The following is a 19,606-nucleotide window of genomic DNA, read 5'->3' on the forward strand; positions in this document are numbered from 1 at the left end:
CTGACCGCTCTCCCGAATGGAGAAGAGGGGGAGGTTTTTGCAGGTGAACTCTTCTAATTTGCTACCTATGAGGCTTTTGGTAGCAGACAAATGGATTAGATCCACCCCTAAGTGAAAATGAAGTATTTGGGTTGGACTGTGATCTTAATAGGAGCATTAGGGCAGTTCGGTGACTTGGGCATCAGGCTGTGTTACTGAGAAAAGCAGCAAATGGAGCAATTGAGATAAAAATCTGAGCTGCAGGTACTGTGTGTGACTGCAGGGACCAGCCTGGGTGGCAGTGGAACAATTGCAAGAGCAGCTGTTGTTTCACCTTTAACCCCTTAGCAGCAGCCCCCCTGCGCTGCTCTCCAGCCCCACAGAGGACAGTCAGATCCGGATCTGGCAAGGTCTGGCAGTGTGGGTGGAGAGCAGTGGCCCCGAAGGCGAGGAGAGCCCCAGGAGGGGCTCCGGGCAGGAATGATGGTTGTGCTGGCCTCTCCTTCCAGGGCATGGCCTTCACCCTGCACGAGCGGCAGATGCTGGGCCTGCAGGGACTCCTGCCTCCCAAGATAGAGACACAGGACATCCAGGCCTTGCGCTTCCACAAGAACCTGGCAAAAATGACTGACCCCCTGGAGAAGTAAGCACTGTGTCCCGTGGTGCGAGCCGGCGGGAATAGCGGGGCTGGAAATGGGATGGAAATGGGAAAATACTGTCTGGGGGCAACCAAACTTTCCAGGGCCTCCGCTGGGGTTTCAGTTCTTGGGTGCTGCTTTCATTTGCTTTCATCCCGCAGCCAAATGAGGTTGGGAAGCTTTTTTTATTTTACCTTTTTTTTTTTTAATATTCCAAGTTCATGAAGCAGCAAAAGAGAGTGTGTGAAAATCAGTAACGAAGCTGCAAACCTGCCTGCAGCCTGTCACACGTATTTCTGTGATGGGTAAGATGGAGTAGCAGGTGGTTAGAGCACAGCAGGTGGCATTCTGCCCAGTCTGTAAAAATATGTGATAATGAAGGTAAACTGAGCGTTTGAGATACCAAAAACAGTGTTTAACATACGCAGTAGTTACTGCTAAAAGGGAACTACGAGAGTAGAATTTTAAGTCTCATAATGTGTATTTTTTTATGTATTTTATTACTTAACACACTGGTTTGGTGAACTGCAAAGGATTTAGCTGTGTTTTATTTTTCGGATGCCATGATTTTAGCATCCCGTTACTGTTTTCACACAATCTTTGTGTATCTCTGCCTGTGAAAATACAGTCTCCCACAGGCGGGAGGAGAACTGGGATGGCTTGGGGCTCGCTGGACCACATCAAAGCTCTTTTGTTCTCATCAGAACTGAGAGATGGCTCTTAAATCCACAGCATGTCCCTTGCTGGTCCAAAGCAGTCCTGTCATGTGTATTGGCCGAGTGCCCAGCTGCTGTGGCCTGAGGCAGATTGCAAATTCATTATCTTCATGTTGTTGGGTCAGCAGGACAGGGTGTGGGTTGATACACAGCAGATTGGTGGGTAAACTTGCAGATATTCAGATTTAATTTACACCCCCACGTAAGTCCTTCAGAGTGAGCCTTGTGGTAGGGCTCAGTTTGCTGCACGTGCGTGTTGGTGCTGGGATTCACATCTTCTGGATGGAAAATTATTTCACTGTAATTTTGTGTACAAGGGTGCTGAGACTCCCTGCAGTAAATCCAGTAAATCCCCGGTCTGTCTTTAGTCACATTTGTCATTGTTCCCTTGCCAGCACACACACAGGGTGTCCCCCCAGCACCTCCATCTCGCTGCTGCTCTCCTCCCAGCTTCCCCTGGCGCTCCCAGCCTGACTCCGGGACAGGGCCTTTCTGAGGGAACGCAGAGCGGGACGCAGCCAGGGGTGTTTCTCCTTGTGCTGGTTAATTGCAGGTACATCTACATCATGGGCATCCAGGAGAGGAACGAGAAGCTCTTCTACAGGGTGCTGCAGGACGACATCGAGCGGCTGATGCCCATCGTGTACACGCCCACCGTGGGGCTGGCCTGCTCCCAGTACGGACACATCTTCAGGAGACCAAAGTGAGGCCACACACGCTGCTTTTGTCCTTTCCTCTGCCTTCTCACCCGAGATTTAGAAGTGGTTTGTGTCATTTTCATCCTGGTGCAGCTAGTGCCGCGTCAGGGCAGTAAACGTTTGTTAAAATCTATCTCAGGACGCAGTGTGTATTGAGAAACAGAATGTTTGGAAGCACACATGGAGATGGGTCGCATAAATATTCCCAAGTGCAGGGCTTCAGCACCATTTCCAGCTCTTCCAAGTGCCACAGCTCTGTAATTCCAGGGTTATCTCTTCAGCTATCTGGGTCGCTTCTGTGGCTCTGAGGATGTGTGTCAGGACAGGGCCTCTGGAAGGGAGTGTAGATTGAAAGGGCTTTATGGACATCACCCTCAGCTCTGCTGCGGAGGGCTGCTTCAGGTGGGTTCCTCAGGTCCCTGCCCTGGGACAGGAACAGATATTGTCCTTAGAGCCATTTATTTCAGCAGCTGTAAGGCTTTGAATTTTAAATTGTCCTGTTTGGTATTTAGTTTTACAAAAGCAAGGTCATATTTCTAATTGTCACCCACAAAATATTTCTGATTTGTGGGTTTTTTTTTTTTTTTTTCTTTCAGGGGATTATTTATTTCCATCTCAGACAGAGGCCACATAAGGTCAATCGTGAACAACTGGCCAGAGAACGACGTGAAGGTACGGTCATGGTGTGATTTAGTTTCTAATTGTTATTCCATCTCAGCTGAGTCTTTTGAGATTTACTAGTATCTGATGGAAACATAAATATTAAGTAATGCATTCTGGCTCTTTAGTGATGCTGGCAGAATGCAGCTCATTGAGGTAATGCACATCTTGAAGATAAATGTTTCACCCTAAATGTGAGATTTATGGGTTGAGGAAAATATTCCTCATGATCTGTTCTTTGTTTGACTGTGCAAACTTACCTCAATTTTCACCTGGGGAAAAAACACAGCTGCTATTGATCTAATCTTCATAAATTTCAGTGTTCGTGTATGATTTGACCTGCTTTTTTTTTTTTGCTTTTTTTTTTTTCCATCAGGCTGTTGTGGTCACTGATGGAGAAAGAATATTGGGTCTTGGAGACCTGGGGGTGTACGGGATGGGGATTCCAGTGGGAAAGCTGTGTTTGTACACAGCCTGTGCAGGGATACACCCAGATAAATGCCTGCCTGTGTGCATCGACGTTGGGACTGATAACACAGTGAGTTACCTCTGTGAAAATGGGGTATTTTTAAAAAAACGTTCCCTACTATAACTGAGGAATGTGCTCAAAAGGAATGCCCCCAAAAAGGGAGGAGAACCCCAGGATTGGGGCAAACACAGCCCAACCCTGCCTGGAGAAAAGGGTGCAGTGGAAGAGTTCCTGGAAAAGGGAGTTACAGGATTCTAGGGTTTTCCTGTTTTTTTTGAGCATTGTTATTTAAGATAAACCCAAATATTTTATGCAAAGGGTAAAAGGTTTGGAGTTCACTGTACAGTGATTTAAAAGTGCCCATTGATTTGTCCATGAAAGGGCGCATCTGGAAGTAATTGGGGTGGTGGAACACTGCTGCAAAATAGGCAGTCAGTTTTGAGCTGACTTTTAAGAAGCTGGGAATGGGAATTAGATTTATTGAAGCAGTTTATTGCTCGCAGTATTGATGCAGCCGGCTGAGATCACCGGGCCCTGCTGTGGTGCTGTGTGCCTGCAGCGTCCCGGGTGAGGGCTGTGCTGGCTGTGCCCTGGCGAGGGCACTCACCTGCCCTCTCCCCGGCTCGCTCCTGCAGACCCTGCTGAAGGATCCCTTCTACATGGGGCTCTACCAGAAGAGGGACCGCTCGCAGGTCTACGACGACCTGATCGACGAGTTCATGGAGGCCATCACGGACAGGTAGGGCACAGAGCGGCCCTCACAGCTGTCCTTCGTCAGCCACCAGAGGCCGGGGCAGGCTGCGTGTCCGTCCCTGCTGTGTGTCTGTCCCTCCCCGGTGGCCCTGGGGCTGCCTGGGTTATCTGTGCGAGGCGCGGAGCAGGGACCGCGCTGCTGGGCTCTCCTGAGGACAGCCTGCTGCGCAGATGAGGGATGGCGTGCAGCCCTGCTGCTCTCCCCTGCCTCTGTGCAGCGTTGGGGTGTTTGCCATCCCCTGTAGGTATGGCCAGAACACGCTCATCCAGTTTGAGGACTTTGGAAACCACAATGCTTTCCGGTTCCTGAGGAAGTACAGGGAGAAGTACTGCACCTTCAACGACGACATCCAAGGTACACCCTTTGTTTGTGTTCCCGAACATCCCTGCAGGAACTCTTCCCAGAGCCACAGCCTGCCATGGAGGCGTGTTCAGCTGCCCTCAGATTTGCTCTGCTCTCACAGGGACAGCCTCAGTGGCCTTGGCAGGACTGCTGGCAGCCCAGAGAGCCACTGGGAAACCACTCACAGACCAGAAAGTGCTGTTCCTTGGAGCAGGAGAGGTGAGTCCTCTTAAGGGCCCAGAGCAGCAAGAGACATTTAAAATGTGTATTTTCTCATCATGGAGTTTTGCCTTCTCTGAACTCCATTGCAGAGCTTTTCATGCAAGGCCGGCTGAAATGCATTAGCAGAAAGCCCTAAACAGGGCTGTATGAAAGGTGTTTAACATTTGCAGGGACTCACATTCTTCATTTCCCTGCACGGCCTCGAAGGAAGCACCAGGGATTCTGTGTATTTGAAGGGAGACTCACCATAAAATCATGGTGTGGTGAGACCATGTTGTTGATTTTTATAGCACCGGAGGGAAGTACAGGGAGTTCTTCCCAGCAAGGTGATTGATTCAGTTTGCAGCAGGCACCAGTTACTGGTGCTGCAGTGCCAGGAGCAGCCCTGTGCTTCTCGGTGCATCAGCGCAATTGCTCCTGTGGTGCTGACAAAATGACTTAATTATCTGAGAAGTTCTCCATCTGGGAACGCGCTGGTGGCAGTAATTGGCCTGCTGTGCCTCATTTCTCCTGCCAGGGGGGGGACAGGGGCCAGCCCAGGCTCCTGCTGCCCTCTGCCAGCCCTGCCAGGGGCAGGAGCCAGGCTGGGAGCACGGGGCACGCAGCACGGGTTGGTAGGGTGGCAGGAGGGCTGGGCACCCTGTCCCTGCCAGGCTGGGCCGGCGCAGCTCACACCCTGGGCGAGCTGTGCCTGCTGTCCTGCCTGCAGGGCTGCCAGGGGGCTGCCCCACACTGGGAGACGCTTGCTGTGCCTCGGAGCAGCTCCCCGAGGGGCTCTGTGGGCTCTGAGGGCTGACCTCTCGTGTGCCCTGTCACCAACGCGAGTCCTTTCGCCGCCAGGCCGCCCTGGGAATCGCCAACCTCATTGTGATGGCCATGATGGAAAGGGGTGTTTCCCACGAGGAGGCCTCCAGGAGAGTGTGGATGTTTGACAAGCATGGCCTGCTGGTGCAGGTAGGCCCGCAGCACGCCTGGGGTGCCCAGCACGGGTGAGCCCTGCCTTGCCCTCCCGTCACAGAGGAACCTCTGCTCTCCTGCAGGGCCGGGAGCAGAAGGCGGATCCCCACCAGGAGCCGTTTGCCCACAGGGCTCCAAAGGACATAGCCATACCAAAGACATTTGTAGAGGCAGTGAATGTACTTCGGCCTTCAGCTATCATCGGTGAGTGAGCTCAGTTTTCTGTATCTGGCTTTTTACTGCCTTTAATTTGTTATCAGGGTTCTGGGCAGCTTGGTGACAGCCAGCTGCATTTCTGCTGATGTAAAAAACATGGAAATGTGAGGTCAATTTTCTACTTGAACATTCTGAGCCTTGTGTCCTTAGTGACAGAGAGCAGCCACAACCATCCCTCAGGAGTTCCCTAACTGTAGTTGTGTGGGTGTTTTCTGACCCTCTGCAGTCCCCCCTGTGGTCAGGCTCTGCCAGCAGCTCAGCTGGAAGCAGCAGTTCCATGCTGCAGATCACCAGCGCCTCTGGGGTCACTGGCAGCTGTGGGTATTTACAGCTGTGGCTATCTGCAGAGGGCAGAGAGGATTACAGGTATTTCCTGCTGTGACTGCAGTTTCCCTGGCACGTGATTTATTTGGAAAAGGAGAGGGGTTTTTAGGCAGTGCACAAATACATCATAGCTGTGTGTTTGTACCTCTGGGTTTGGGTGTGGTCAGGAGCACCGGTTCCAGGTGTGCATTGCAGGGATGAATCATCCACAGAGCACCTGGAATTCCCTCTTGCTTATCCAGGACCGTGTTCCTTGTAGTCATCAATACCAAAAACTAGGGTGAAGTAGGCTTCTGGAGCACGCTGAGGAGATGCTGCTGTGGAAATGGTGGGTGCCAGCCAGGCAGGAGCCGTGCCTGGCTCCATCTCCGTGCCAGAGGAGCTGTGCCTGGGGGAGGCTGAGGGCTGCCCTGGGCGCGGGGTGGGCTGGCTGTCCCTGCCCGGGGCTGCCAGCCGTGACTGTGCCTTGTGTGTTCCCTCTCCCCAGGCGTGGCTGGGGCAGGGCGTCTCTTCACCCCGGACGTGCTCAAAGCCATGGCTTCCATCAACGAGCGGCCCATCGTATTTGCCCTGAGCAACCCCACGGCCAAGGCCGAGTGCACGGCAGAGGAGGCCTACACGCTGACAGAGGTGGGTGAGCCCGGGCTGGGGCTGCTCTGCCCTGCTGGGATTGCCCCGCTGGGGACTGCCTGAGCACCAGGGCTTGGATTGTTCTCTCACTGCTTGGGCTCAGGGCTGTGAGAACGCAGCTCTTCCTCCCCTTCTGGCAACAGTCAATGGGGCTGGTGGGAAAAGAGGTCTGGATTTGTAGGGAACTTTTTAGGTGGTTTTTAGCTTTTGCAAAGCTTAAAGTAGCCTGAGTCTTGTTACTGCTTTTTTTAGAGAAGGAGCATCGGTACTGTTAGATGGCTGTGATCAATTAACTCTTGTTTCTCACGGCTATTTTTAATTAGTTTGTGTTTTAATGAAGCCTGTTGGCCTCGCGGTAGGGACTCAGTGCAAGCTTTGCCATGCAATGGCTGAGAGAGTCCTTGGAGCAGGGCAGGAGTGGGGCTTGCACCAGTCCCGCAGGTGCCACCAGCAGTGGCCCTGGGGCTCTCATGTCCCCAGGCAGGGTGGCCTCTGTCCCCTCGTGTCCCCGGGTAGGGGTGGCCCGTGTCCCTGCCACAGCGGCTGTGTCTGGCACCCTGGCACCAGCAGGTGCTGGAATGAGTCAGCCAGGAGCAAACGCTCCTGGTTCTGCACCCTGCCCTGGGCCACTGCGTCCTGCAGGGCTGGCACTCAGGGGTTTGGGGTGGCTTTTCCTTAATAGCCCTACCGTTATCCCAGCAGCACATCCCAGCCTTGTGAAGCCAGTAATATTTTGTAGCTCTGTGTGGGTTTTTGTGCCAGGCTGGGAGGCCCTGCAGAGAGCCCACGGGGAGGGAGGTGGGGCAGACACAGCAGCACCCTGGGGCTCTGAGCAGCTGCTGGCATCCCTGTGCCGGTCCTGTCTTGCGGCTTTTGGGGGCTCTCATTCTTTTCTCTTTCTCTTATTTTGATGCAGCCCCAAACCAAGTGAGTGGTGTGTGAAAATGGGTGGGTGGAGAGCTCTCCTTGTCTGCTGCTGCAGACTGAGCTCCTGCCTTGCGCTGCCCACGGGGCCCAGCGTCACAGGCAGCCCCGGCAGTGGCAGTGTCCCCCTGCCAGGGTGGCCCTCTGCTGTCCCCGTGTGACACCCGCACTCTGGCCCGCACTCCTGGGGCTGCCAGCTCAGGGAATTGCTGCTCCAGGAGCCCTGCTCTAGCAGCCTCTGAGCAAAGTCTGCATCTTATCTCTTATCAGTAGGATCATCTGGGCTGGAAAAGCCCTCCAAGGCCATCGGGTCCAACCATTGCCCAGCTCGGCCAAGGCCACCACTGTCCCATGTCCCCAAGTGCCACATGCACATGGCTTTTAAACCCCTACAGGGATGGGGACTGCACCACTGCCCTGGGCAGCTCGGCCAGGAATTGGCAGAGCTTTAGGTAAAGAAATTTTCCCTCCTGTCCACCCTGAGCCTGTCCTGGCCGTTCCCTCTGCTCCTGTCCCTGTTCCCCCCGGCTGTCCCCTCCTGTCAGGAGCTGTGCAGAGCCACAAGGGCCCCCCTGAGCCTCCTTTGCTCCAGGCCCAGCCCCTGCCCAGCTCCCTCAGCCTCTCCTGGGGCTCCAGCCCCTTCCCAGCTCCGTTCCCTGGACACACTTGTAAATTAAGGTGGTTTAATATCTCTCAGATATCTTGCATTAACCAGAGCAGTGAGCTGGGCAGTGTTTCAGTTTCCAGTAAATAAATAAATTCCAGTATCTTGGATAGAAGGTAAACAGGAGCTAGTTGTGCAGGCAAGACTTCAGTTGGCATAAATAAATGTAAAAACTGCTGCCATCTCTAGCCGCAGGAGCCAGGAGCACAGTTAGAGGGGGAGCCAGCCTGGTTTTTGCCTGCATTATGATGGAACACCAGCAGATGAAGAGGTGTTTTAGGGCAGGAGGCAGAGTGTGCCATGCTGAGTGCTGAGCCCGAGGAGCTGGCCCTCACCCCGGCTGTCCCTCTCAGGGGCAGGGGCTCCCTGAGTCAGGAGCTGGAAGAGCACAGTGCTGTTTGCAAACTTTGAGCCCAGTGGAGAGGAGACATTTGGGTTTTTTCCTGTATTGGATATGCATGCTCTTTTATTAATGATTTTCCGTGTTCCCAGTTACTTGTGCATGTGGGTTATTTGGACAATTGAGCACTGCTGGTCAGTCAAGGAGCTGGTGTAGCTTTGTTCCAGTCCTTACTCATAAATTCTGCAATGTTTATATATTTATATATAATTTATATATAATAAATCCTGCAGCCGCCCCAGCTGTCTGTTCCCACGGTGCTCTCTGGTTCTCTGAGATGCCCTCAGCGTGCCCCTCAGAATGTGTTTTCCCTTGGAGATGCAGTGATTACCTGGGGACGGGCTCCAGAGCCTGACTGCTGTGTGGCTCTGTGGAACTCTGCAGCTGGTGCAGTCTGTCAGGCTGTCGGGGATCAGAGCTGTCGCCCCGCGTGTCCCCAGGCCTCGGGGACAGCCTCACCCTGCCTGGGGGGCGTCTCCGGCTGCCCCAGAGGCACCAAGGAAACAAAGACGCCACCCTAACCTTTCGTTCCTCGTTTTTTCCCGCTAGATGGCACCTGTGAAAGGCTGTCGATGCCCCTGTGTGTTCTGAGGGTTTCTGCTGCCTTTTAATTGCTTTTTCTTTTGGTCCTGTCCCCTCCTGCACCCATCTGCTTTGCTCCCTGCACAAAAAGGCGCTTGTCGTGGGTATGCCCTGACACCCAAACACAGTTCCAGAGCCTCCAGCCTCTTTGGTAATTTGTTTTCAAACACAGTACTCCTGAGAGCCTTAAAGGTTTTAAACTCATGTTCCTAAACCTGTTACTCAAAAGAAAGTCAAGATTTTTTTTTTTACTTTCACTGGCTTTACTGCTTGAGAAGGGGCTCATTTGTCTAGAGGGTGTGGTTCACACTCGGTGACGTTTTGCTATTTTGTGCACATTGAAATCGTTTCCAAAGGAAGGATAAGCAAACCACGTTATTCACTGCTCTGATTGCTCTCAGCAGCAGCAGCAGCAGCAGCAGTCTGACACAGCGGTTCCTCCCTCTAACCCCACACTCTCCAGTAAGAAAGTGACCTTTTATTGTGCTCCAGCCTGCTCTGGCAGTGCCCATTGCTCATTGCAGAGTCCCTGTGGCTGTGGTGCTGGAAAGGGTTAACAGAGCAGCACGGCAGTGGTGCTGGAAAGGGTTAACAGAGCAGCACTGCATCCTGCACAGGGTGCTGGAAAGGGTTAACACTGCAGGGCTTCACGTGTCAGTCCCTCCAAGCATCCGGTTGTGCCCGATGTCCCCTGCTCAGGGCAGGGTGATCAGTGCCCCATGTCCCCTGTGGCCCCTGGCTCCTGCTGGCTCCAGGCTCTGTCCGTGCCCAGCTCCCGCTGGCTCCAGGCTCTGTCCGTGCCCAGCTCCCGCTGGCTCCAGGCTCTGTCTGTGCCCAGCTCCTGGTGGCTCCAGGCTCTGTCCGTGCCCAGCTCCCGCTAGCTCCAGGCTCTGTCCGTGCCCAGCTCCCGCTGGCTCCAGGCTCTGTCTGTGCCCAGCTCCTGGTGGCTCCAGGCTCTGTCCGTGCCCCGCTCCTGGTGGCTCCAGGCTCTGTCTGTGCCCCGCTCCTGGTGGCTCCAGGCTCTGTCTGTGCCCCGCTCCTGCTGGCTCCAGGCTCTGTCCGTGCCCAGCTCCTGGTGGCTCCAGGCTCTGTCCGTGCCCAGCTCCCGCTGGCTCCAGGCTCTGTCCGTGCCCCGCTCCCGCTGGCTCCAGGCTCTGTCTGTGCCCAGCTCCTGGTGGCTCCAGGCTCTGTCCGTGCCCCGCTCCTGGTGGCTCCAGGCTCTCTCTGTGCCCAGCTCCCGCTGGCTCCAGGCTCTGTCTGTGCCCAGCTCCTGGTGGCTCCAGGCTCTGTCCGTGCCCAGCTCCTGGTGGCTCCAGGCTCTGTCCGTGCCCAGCTCCTGGTGGCTCCAGGCTCTGTCTGTGCCCAGCTCCTGGTGGCTCCAGGCTCTGTCTGTGCCCAGCTCCTGCTGGCTCCAGGCTCTGTCTGTGCCCAGCTCCTGGTGGCTCCAGGCTCTGTCCGTGCCCAGCTCCTGCTGGCTCCAGGCTCTGTCTGTGCCCAGCTCCTGCTGGCTCCAGGCTCTGTCTGTGCCCAGCTCCTGCTGGCTCCAGGCTCTGTCTGTGCCCAGCTCCTGGTGGCTCCAGGCTCTGTCTGTGCCCAGCTCCTGGTGGCTCCAGGCTCTCTCCGTGCCCAGCTCCCGCTGGCTCCAGGCTCTGTCTGTGCCCAGCTCCTGCTGGCTCCAGGCTCTGTCCGTGCCCAGCTCCTGGTGGCTCCAGGCTCTGTCCGTGCCCAGCTCCTGGTGGCTCCAGGCTCTGTCTGTGCCCAGCTCCTGGTGGCTCCAGGCTCTGTCTGTGCCCAGCTCCTGGTGGCTCCAGGCTCTGTCCGTGCCCAGCTCCTGCTGGCTCCAGGCTCTGTCCGTGCCCAGCTCCTGCTGGCTCCAGGCTCTGTCCGTGCCCAGCTCCTGGTGGCTCCAGGCTCTGTCCGTGCCCAGCTCCTGCTGGCTCCAGGCTCTGTCCGTGCCCAGCTCCCGCTGGCTCCAGGCTCTGTCTGTGCCCCGCTCCTGGTGGCTCCAGGCTCTGTCTGTGCCCAGCTCCTGGTGGCTCCAGGCTCTGTCCGTGCCCAGCTCCTGGTGGCTCCAGGCTCTGTCTGTGCCCAGCTCCCGCTGGCTCCAGGCTCTGTCTGTGCCCAGCTCCTGGTGGCTCCAGGCTCTGTCCGTGCCCAGCTCCTGGTGGCTCCAGGCTCTGTCCGTGCCCCGCTCCTGGTGGCTCCAGGCTCTGTCTGTGCCCCGCTCCTGGTGGCTCCAGGCTCTGTCCGTGCCCCGCTCCTGGTGGCTCCAGGCTCTGTCTGTGCCCCGCTCCTGGTGGCTCCAGGCTCTGTCTGTGCCCCGCTCCTGGTGGCTCCAGGCTCTGTCTGTGCCCAGCTCCTGGTGGCTCCAGGCTCTCTCCGTGCCCAGCTCCCGGTGGCTCCAGGCTCTGTCTGTGCCCAGCTCCTGGTGGCTCCAGGCTCTGTCTGTGCCCAGCTCCCGGTGGCTCCAGGCTCTGTCCGTGCCCCGCTCCTGGTGGCTCCAGGCTCTGTCCGTGCCCAGCTCCCGGTGGCTCCAGGCTCTGTCCGTGCCCCGCTCCTGGTGGCTCCAGGCTCTGTCCGTGCCCAGCTCCTGGTGGCTCCAGGCTCTCTCCGTGCCCTGCTCCTGGTGGCTCCAGGCTCTGTCTGTGCCCTGCTCCTGGTGGCTCCAGGCTCTGTCTGTGCCCAGCTCCTGGTGGCTCCAGGCTCTCTCCGTGCCCAGCTCCTGGTGGCTCCAGGCTCTCTCCGTGCCCAGCTCCTGGTGGCTCCAGGCTCTGTCTGTGCCCAGCTCCTGGTGGCTCCAGGCTCTGTCTGTGCCCAGCTCCTGGTGGCTCCAGGCTCTGTCTGTGCCCAGCTCCTGGTGGCTCCAGGCTCTGTCCGTGCCCAGCTGCCCCACTGACCCTTCTTCCCTCCCTCCCTTGCTCCTGCCAGGGCCGGTGCCTGTTTGCCAGCGGCAGCCCCTTCGAGCTGGTCACTCTGAGGGATGGGAGGACCTTCAAACCGGGCCAAGGAAACAACGCTTACATCTTCCCAGGTAGTAAATGGAACTGTCACCCCTGGTCTCCCTTGCTGCAGAGGCACATCAGTGAAGCAGCGTGCAGAGGTGGTGCCCGCGTTTGAGAGCTTGGGCGAATGAGTGGCTGGATGGCAGACAGGCAGTCCGGGCTGGATGTGGGGCACATGCATCCACAAGGAGCAAACCCAGCTGGCTGTGGCTGAGAAAACAGAAGGGTGCTATTAAAGGCTTTGGGAGCTGCTGCTTGTTTGGGGAGGAATGAGAAAATAAATGTTAATACGCACTTGCAGTTATGTTAATAACTCTCAGAGTTAATAGTTCTTGAAGTTGTATCTGCACAAGTGGTGTAGAAAAGTAGCACTGAGGATGTTCCTGTGCCTTGCCCTTCCCTCCCTGAGCTGCAAGGCTCCAGCCCTTCCAGAAGCCACCTGCTGTGGCCGTGGCTGCTCCCGTGGGTGTAGCAGTGCTGTGAGTGTGGGGCAGGGGTGGGACACGGTCATCTTCAGCCCGAGCCACCAGTGTGTGCAGAAGGCTGCAGTAGGGTTTTCAGGGATGACACTGGGATAAGTGGCAGCTCCTGGCAGCAGGCTGCAGTTTAAAGTGCACGTTTACAGTGAAGTGTCCCTAACTGGCAGTGGTTTCTTGCAGGCGTGGCTCTGGCTGTGATCCTCAGCAGCGTCAGGCACATCAGTGATAAGGTTTTCCTGGAGGCTGCCAAGGTGAGTCTGGCAGCAGAGCAGGCTGTGGCTTCTGACAGACAGGGGTGGCTTGATGGGCGCTCCTCTCAAACCCTGGTAAAACACAGTGGTTCCCTGTTTGGTTTCTGTTGGCTTGTCCCTCCACAATGAGAAAAAAAATTGTTTTGACCAAACAAAGTTGTTTTTTGGCAAGAATCAGGTTCCATTGCGGTTGTGATGAGGTAGCAAGTCCTGTGTTAGTTACTGTGGCAGCAGGGCTGTCCCCTGCCCTGCCCTGGGCTCTGCAGCTGGCTCTGTGGCCAGGGCTTTCTGTGGCTCTGGGGGAGGGTTTCATCCCCCAAAGTACCAGAGCTCCTTTTGCTAAATGCTTGCAGTGACTGTGCTGATTCTCAGTTCCTCAAATCCTGAGTGCCTCGCTGCAGTGCTTTGGGAGCACTCTGGTGCTAAGAGCACTGCAGCTTGGTTCTCTCAGGTGTTCTGGCACGTTATTAGTCACATTTGGTAAATAAAGTCACATCAGTAAATAAAAAGTGTTTGTTTCTCTGACTCAGGCATTGGCAGAGCAGTTGACAGATGAAGAGCTTGCACAAGGAAGACTTTATCCTCCACTGTCCAATATCAGGGAAGTTTCTATTTATATTGCTGTCAAGGTGAGTATGAAATATAAAATTGCACTGCAGTAAAAGTGGTTTATGTGTACATTAACCTGCTGAGTTGCACAGAGTGTGACCCTTGAATATGAGGTGCTTGGGCAACACCCGGTTCTTTGTGCCTGCAATAAGAGAAATGTATAAAAACGTTCCCTTTGTTGGATGCTTCAGCTTGGCAGCCACAATGGGCCAAAATTGATCCCCTCTGATTCCAGAAATTCAGTTTAAAGATCCCAGCTAAGGCGGTGGGGATGTAAAGACACTGAGGTGCTCAGGAGAGATGACAAAGGACACTGCATGATTCACTGTGAATTAAGCAAAAGCAGTTTATTGTGCTTCTAAACATTGTTTATATTTACTTCTCATCTTGGCCTACACAAGATGAGAATTTTATTCATTGGTAGCTCTGTTTGCCCATGCATGGTTTGGTTGGTAACTCTGTTTGTCCCTGCATGATTTGATGGGTATCTTTGCTTCGTCCCTGCATGGTTTGGTTGGTAGCTCTGTTTGTCCCTGCATGGTTTGGTTGGTAGCTCTGTTTGTCCCTGCATGGTTTGGTTGGTAGCTCTGTTTGCCCATGCATGGTTTGGTTGGTAGCTCTGTTTGCCCATGCATGGTTTGGTTGGTAACTCTGTTTGTCCCTGCATGGTTTGGTTGGTAGCTCTGTTTGCCCCTGCATGGTTTGGTTGGTAGCTCTGTTTGCCCATGCATGGTTTGGTTGGTAGCTCTGTTTGTCCCTGCATGGTTTGGTTGGTAGCTCTGTTTGTCCCTGCATGGTTTGGTTGGTAGCTCTGTTTGTCCCTGCATGGTTTGGTTGGTAGCTCTGTTTGCCCATGCATGGTTTGGTTGGTAGCTCTGTTTGTCCCTGCATTGTTTGATGGGTGGCTCTGCTTTGTCCATGCATCTCAGACTGGTATCTCTGCTTTGCCCACGAGGCAAGCAGGCATCTTTTTATTAATCTAATTGGCAGAAGCTGTGGGTGTCATTTACTGGGGCTGGCAGCCCTTTGCCTGTGAGCAGCTTTGTGCCTCCCGTCTGTGCTTGCAGTCCCTCTCCGTGCCCGGGATGCCCGCTCTGTGCTCCCGAGGCCGTGTCTGTGCAGCGTGCGTTTCCCGGCCGTGCCGCGCGGTGCGCGCGGTGCCGCGGGCTCCGAGCCGCGCTGTGTCCCTCCGCAGGTGATGGAGTTCCTGTACGCCAACAACATGGCCTTCCACTACCCCGAGCCGGCCGACAAGAACCGCTACATCCGCTCCAAGGTGTGGAGCTACGAGTACGAGTCCTTCATGCCGGACGTGTACGACTGGCCCGAGTCCAAGGTGCACTGACCAGCCCCGCGCCGCGCCTCAGGCCGCGCCGCCACTCTGCAGGGATCCCCTCCCTCCCTCCCTCCTCAGACCAACTCCAATCATGAGCTTTCACTCCTCTAATTTATTTGTGCTCGTTTCGTTGCCTTTTTTTTTTGTTTTCCCCCCGTTACGCCCTGTTTTTCACCTGATTTCTCCCAAGTACCTGGTAAACTGTACGGAAAACGGCATCTGCCACAGGGATGAGAGAGCCCTCCAAAATTAATTTAAACAATAACATTGTATTTCTAGCTTAGAGCCAGCACCACACCGAAAAATTCCATTAATGATATTTTAGCTACATGCATTTGATGATAAACTGTAGCTCTCTCATCACTGCTGATATCCAGAATTACTTATTTCTGCCTTTAATAATCAGTCTTCTAATTGTCCTAGTCTTGTCACACTGCATTAGCTGTGACATCAAGGGAGACCACTTGTCCTAGAAAAAACAAAAGGGCAGTTAAAGACAACTTAGAGAGTCTGATTGTGTTTTGTTTAGTGTTTAAAGATGCCCATGTCCAGACATCCTTGTGGCATTGGCTGCTGTTTCCTTGAGGAGCAGCGAGATGTACATGTGTGGCGTCTGCAGCAAAGTTTGCAGCTTTGTTTTCATCACTCCATGAAATCTGTTCTCAGGAAAAATGTGAGCTAGTTCAAATTGTCCTTGGGAAGTCCTGAAAATAATACTGATCACTTAATAGCTTTTAAAAACAAAGCCGTGCTGTCACAGATTAAATTTTATTGGGTAGAGGTAGGACCTGAAGTAATTTATGGAAATCTTTTTAAAGATTTTACTAGGAGATTTTAAGCAATGGACTGCAAAATGGTTTACCAAAGGATCTTTACTGAATTTTTTAATTTTTTCAAGTTTCTGTTTTATTTAAGCCGGGTTGTTTTCTCCCTCGTTCTCACAACAAGACTCGTGTGTGATGCTTTATGACGCTGCTGACTCGAAAGCTCCAAAGCGGACCCAGCTGGAGGCAGCACTCGGCAGGCAGGGCTGGTTCCAGGTGCTGGCAGGGCTGGAGCAGGAATGCTGCTCACACCAGTGAGTCTGCTGGATGTTCCCTGAGCCTCGGTCCCGCCTGCTCTGTCACTGTGAGTCCTGGCCCCAAGAGCTGCAGTGCTACAAGCCCTGCACTGATCCCTCCGGCTTTCTGCCCTTACAGGCGCGGTTTGTCAGGGTCCTCGTGTGACAGCAGAAGGTCCCAGCTGAGTTTTTCCTTGCCAGGGTAGTGCTGCAGGTTTGCTGCTGATGCCGCAGTGTACACTCACCGATTCCCCTGGAGCGGGGCCGCAGGGCCCTGGTCACTGCACGGGGACAGGCAGGGACAGGCAGGGGTGGCCACAGCCTGTGGCTGCCCCATTGTGCTCCCTGCCCCGAGAGCAGGCACCTGCCAGGAGCAGAAACAGAGATACCAGGCTGCTCCAGTTTGCTGCAGCAAGGCAGGAGAGGGGCAGGAGTAAATAAACACATGGGTGTGCCAGCAGTGCTGCACTGGCAGACGCCATCCAAAGAGAGAAAGCAGAGCTTGCTCAGGATTTACCCATGGCCAGCACTGCTCCTGTGTCCTCAGCTACACAGGAAAATGCGGTCTCCACAGAACAGGCCAGAACAGAGCAGGGAAAATGGTCTCAGCACCCCCTCAGGCACCTACAGCCTGATCTCCGGCTCCAAAATTGTATTCACACAAAGAACAGTAAACTTTGGGAAGGTGCTGCCTGCGTGGGCAAAGAGGACTGATTATATAAACACAGAAAAGAGTGATGTGGGGAAAAAACTGTGGTGTTCAAGCTGTGGTAAAGTGTTGTGTGGTGGGGCTGGAAGTGCTTCACTGCTGAGTGCTGAGATGCACATGGGCAGGAGCTTGCACTTGCAAGTGAATGTACAAAAGACACCAACACACACACACACATAGGATGTTTTTACAAAGAGTGCTTTTTTCATCTATTTTTGCTATGCCTTGTTTGTATCGTATTTAAATTAGTGATCTTACTGAGAAAGAAATTATTTATTCAATGTATGAATTGTTTTTGCCTTCTGAAAATCCAGCTCTATCTGAAGCCTGTTGTACTGTGCCAGTGGAGTTCTGCACCACTGGATTCCGGAGTGCTGGGAACACACAGCTTCCTCCCTCCTGCCAGCAGCCAGTTAGGCACATGAGTGACAAAAACACACAAAATGCACCGATCCCACGTCCCTTCAGGCTGATGGCTTGTTCCCAAGGGTTGCAGCTGTGGCTCAGGAGGAGCTGTGGCTTGGGGAGGCTGCAGGGCCCTGCTTTGGGCAGGAGCGGTCCCGTTCTCAGAGGGATGGAGATGCCATTCCCAGAGGGAGGGAGATGCCATTCTCAGAGAGACCTCCTGCTCCCAGAGGGATGGAGATCCCGTTCCCGTGTGCCGGGCCCTGAGCATCCCCTGCAGCTTGCACTGTGGACATGGTGGGGTTTCCCTTCGATGCGCAGCCTTTGTTTCCTGTTGGCAGCAGGTAACCTGTCAGCTCACAGAGTTTTAAGTCCATTTCACTCTCTCTTTCATCTTCTCCAGAATTAATTTTTTTTCATACATAGGATTTTAAGATACATAGATTCATGTTCAGTTTTCTTTCAGGTACAATTAATCCTTGAACTAATTGCAACTGCTAATCTTGCTGGCTAGTAAGGAACCAGTTTCCTTTTTTCATATTCTACTTAACACGATTTTTTCTGTTTGCTGGTTTATTCAAAATATTTACTGGTCTTTATCTGTACAGAAAATTTTCTTAGACAGTATGCAAAGGGAAACAGGTGTCACCAGGATGCATTTTGTCATGTTACATAGTGTAAGTTAAAAAAATGTCACCTAAAGGACCACCAGTGTTGTGGCTTGTCACGCAGCCCCCGTGACTTGCCCTCCAAATGATTTTGTAAAGGACTGTCTTCCATGTCTCCTTGGGCTATGCAGAACCCTTCTGAGAGGATCAGGAGCTTGGCTCAGGCCAGTCTTCCAGGATTTGTCCAATCCTTGCTTCCTTAAAATCAGCAGGACTGGGCCTCTTGGCAGCAAACCTGTAGGAGTGTTTAGGGGTGAGTAAAGGTGTCTGATGAAGCACAGCCTTTCTTTATAAAATACCTGTGGGTTTGTCCAAAGCTGTTGCAAAGGTTTGTGTGTTCCTGAAGCCTCTGCCCAGCTGCCAACGTGACATGTAGAAGGAGACGATTAAAATGTTGTGTCTGATACATTTTAAACCCCCAGTGCGAGTTCTCGGTTACATTTGTGGACAGTGATGCATCCTGATCTGTTGTGTTTGTTTTCCAAGCTTCAAACCAAGTGACACTTTTTTACCTGCAGAGTGGTGTGTAACAGGTTTCCTGTGGTCGGTGCGTGTCTTCCTCTTGTACTGTTGTTTCCAGCACGCTGTTTTACGGGGATAAAGTAACTCTGTCACACTCCTCTGGTAGTACCTGCCAAGATGAACGACACACCTTTTAGTTTCTCGTTAGCAGCCCTCCCCTGCGTGGTGACTGTTCCTGTGGGAGAGTGGGGATCACTATTGTACAGCTCCCACCCAGGTTTCAGTTCAGCTGACTCCGGCCCCGGCGGTGCCGGCTGGTTTTGTTTGGCTGCGGAGGGGCACAGCTGAGCCCCTCTGCCACCCCCCAGAGCAGCGTGAGAGCAGCCGGGGCTGCAGTCTCACTGGATAAGCACTGTCATTTCTGGGTAAGCCGCTGCGGTTTCTGCTCTCGGGCGATCCGAGGGCTGCCCCGTCGCGGCACAGCCAGGGGCGGCGGGCAGGGACCGGTGCTACACGGCAGGAGGAGATGCAGAGCAAAGCTCTGCTGCGCTGGCCGGGCAGCTGGGTTTGGGCCCAGCCGCTCAGCTGCCACTGCTGAAGGCGCATCTGGCTCGCTGTGTGTGGGCCTGCCTGCCCTGCCTGCTCCCTGGGACGATCCAGCGCGGCTCCGAGCGCTGCCCCGTGCCTCTGGCTCTCCGTGGGGATGGCAGCACTCACCCGGGCCCCACGGCTGCTGGAGGAGCAGCTTCTGTCACCGTGTCCTGCTGGCTGCTGGTGCTCCCAGACTGAGCTCAGCTCTCCGCCTGCCATCGGCTTCGGCTCATCCATTCTTCAGCCAGATCCTTCCTAACGGGAATAAATATACTCTTAGGACTACTAAAGATGGCTGCCTTGTCAACAAAGCGAAATAACCTGCATTTACTGCTATCTGAAACATATCTACCTTATGGAAATCAATGTGAGCCTGCTGGGGCGCCTGTGAGAACAGTTCCAGCCTGGTCTGTGCGGGGTTGGCTGTGCCTGGGAGGGTCATTGCTCAGCTGAAACTAAAACTGTATGTAAAATGTGAAGTGGTTGGGGTTTCTTCCTACTTTATAACGTTGTAACTCTATTGAAATGTGTGTTCTAGTCTTCTATTTTCTTAGTAAAATGCATTCCCTTTGCCTAAGTCGTAGCTGATGTTTTTTACTCTGACAAAAAGGAAAACAAAAGTCAAAAATGCTGCATCTATTCAGGACTGGGAAAAGTCATTTTGCCAAAGGGCTCTGTAAATGGTTGCATGTGATGATCTTTAAGGTCTTTTCCTAGAATCATGCAATCAGAGGATGGTTTGAGTTGGAAGGGAACCTAAACGACCACCCAGTGCCACCCCTGCCATGGGCAGGGACAGCTCCCACTGTCCCAGGCTGCTCCCAGCCCCATCCAGCCTGGCCTGGGGCACTGCCAGGGA

General features: G+C 54.0%; 2 protein-coding genes across 3 annotated transcripts in view; one reads left to right on the plus strand and one right to left on the minus strand.

The window, feature by feature from the left end:
* ME2 (malic enzyme 2) overlaps positions 1 to 19,324 on the plus strand; it is a 36,831-nt gene extending 17,507 nt beyond the window's left edge. For both annotated transcript variants that reach the window (XM_058043426.1, XM_058043427.1), the window contains exons 3-16: positions 489 to 622; positions 1,887 to 2,036; positions 2,628 to 2,703; positions 3,068 to 3,229; positions 3,796 to 3,899; positions 4,159 to 4,268; positions 4,378 to 4,475; positions 5,319 to 5,432; positions 5,519 to 5,639; positions 6,463 to 6,605; positions 12,104 to 12,206; positions 12,837 to 12,907; positions 13,438 to 13,536; positions 14,712 to 19,324. In XM_058043426.1, coding sequence (XP_057899409.1) covers positions 489 to 622; positions 1,887 to 2,036; positions 2,628 to 2,703; positions 3,068 to 3,229; positions 3,796 to 3,899; positions 4,159 to 4,268; positions 4,378 to 4,475; positions 5,319 to 5,432; positions 5,519 to 5,639; positions 6,463 to 6,605; positions 12,104 to 12,206; positions 12,837 to 12,907; positions 13,438 to 13,536; positions 14,712 to 14,861 — 1,635 coding nt within the window. In that variant the 3' untranslated portion in view covers positions 14,862 to 19,324. The remainder of the gene's footprint in view (positions 1 to 488; positions 623 to 1,886; positions 2,037 to 2,627; positions 2,704 to 3,067; positions 3,230 to 3,795; positions 3,900 to 4,158; positions 4,269 to 4,377; positions 4,476 to 5,318; positions 5,433 to 5,518; positions 5,640 to 6,462; positions 6,606 to 12,103; positions 12,207 to 12,836; positions 12,908 to 13,437; positions 13,537 to 14,711) is intronic.
* Positions 1 to 19,606, minus strand: part of LOC131095541 (methyl-CpG-binding domain protein 2-like) — a 205,244-nt gene that overhangs the window by 104,931 nt on the left and 80,707 nt on the right. The window lies entirely within an intron of this gene.

Source organism: Melospiza georgiana, chromosome Z (assembly GCF_028018845.1).
Source record: "Melospiza georgiana isolate bMelGeo1 chromosome Z, bMelGeo1.pri, whole genome shotgun sequence".
Taxonomy (NCBI): Eukaryota; Metazoa; Chordata; class Aves; order Passeriformes; family Passerellidae; genus Melospiza; species Melospiza georgiana.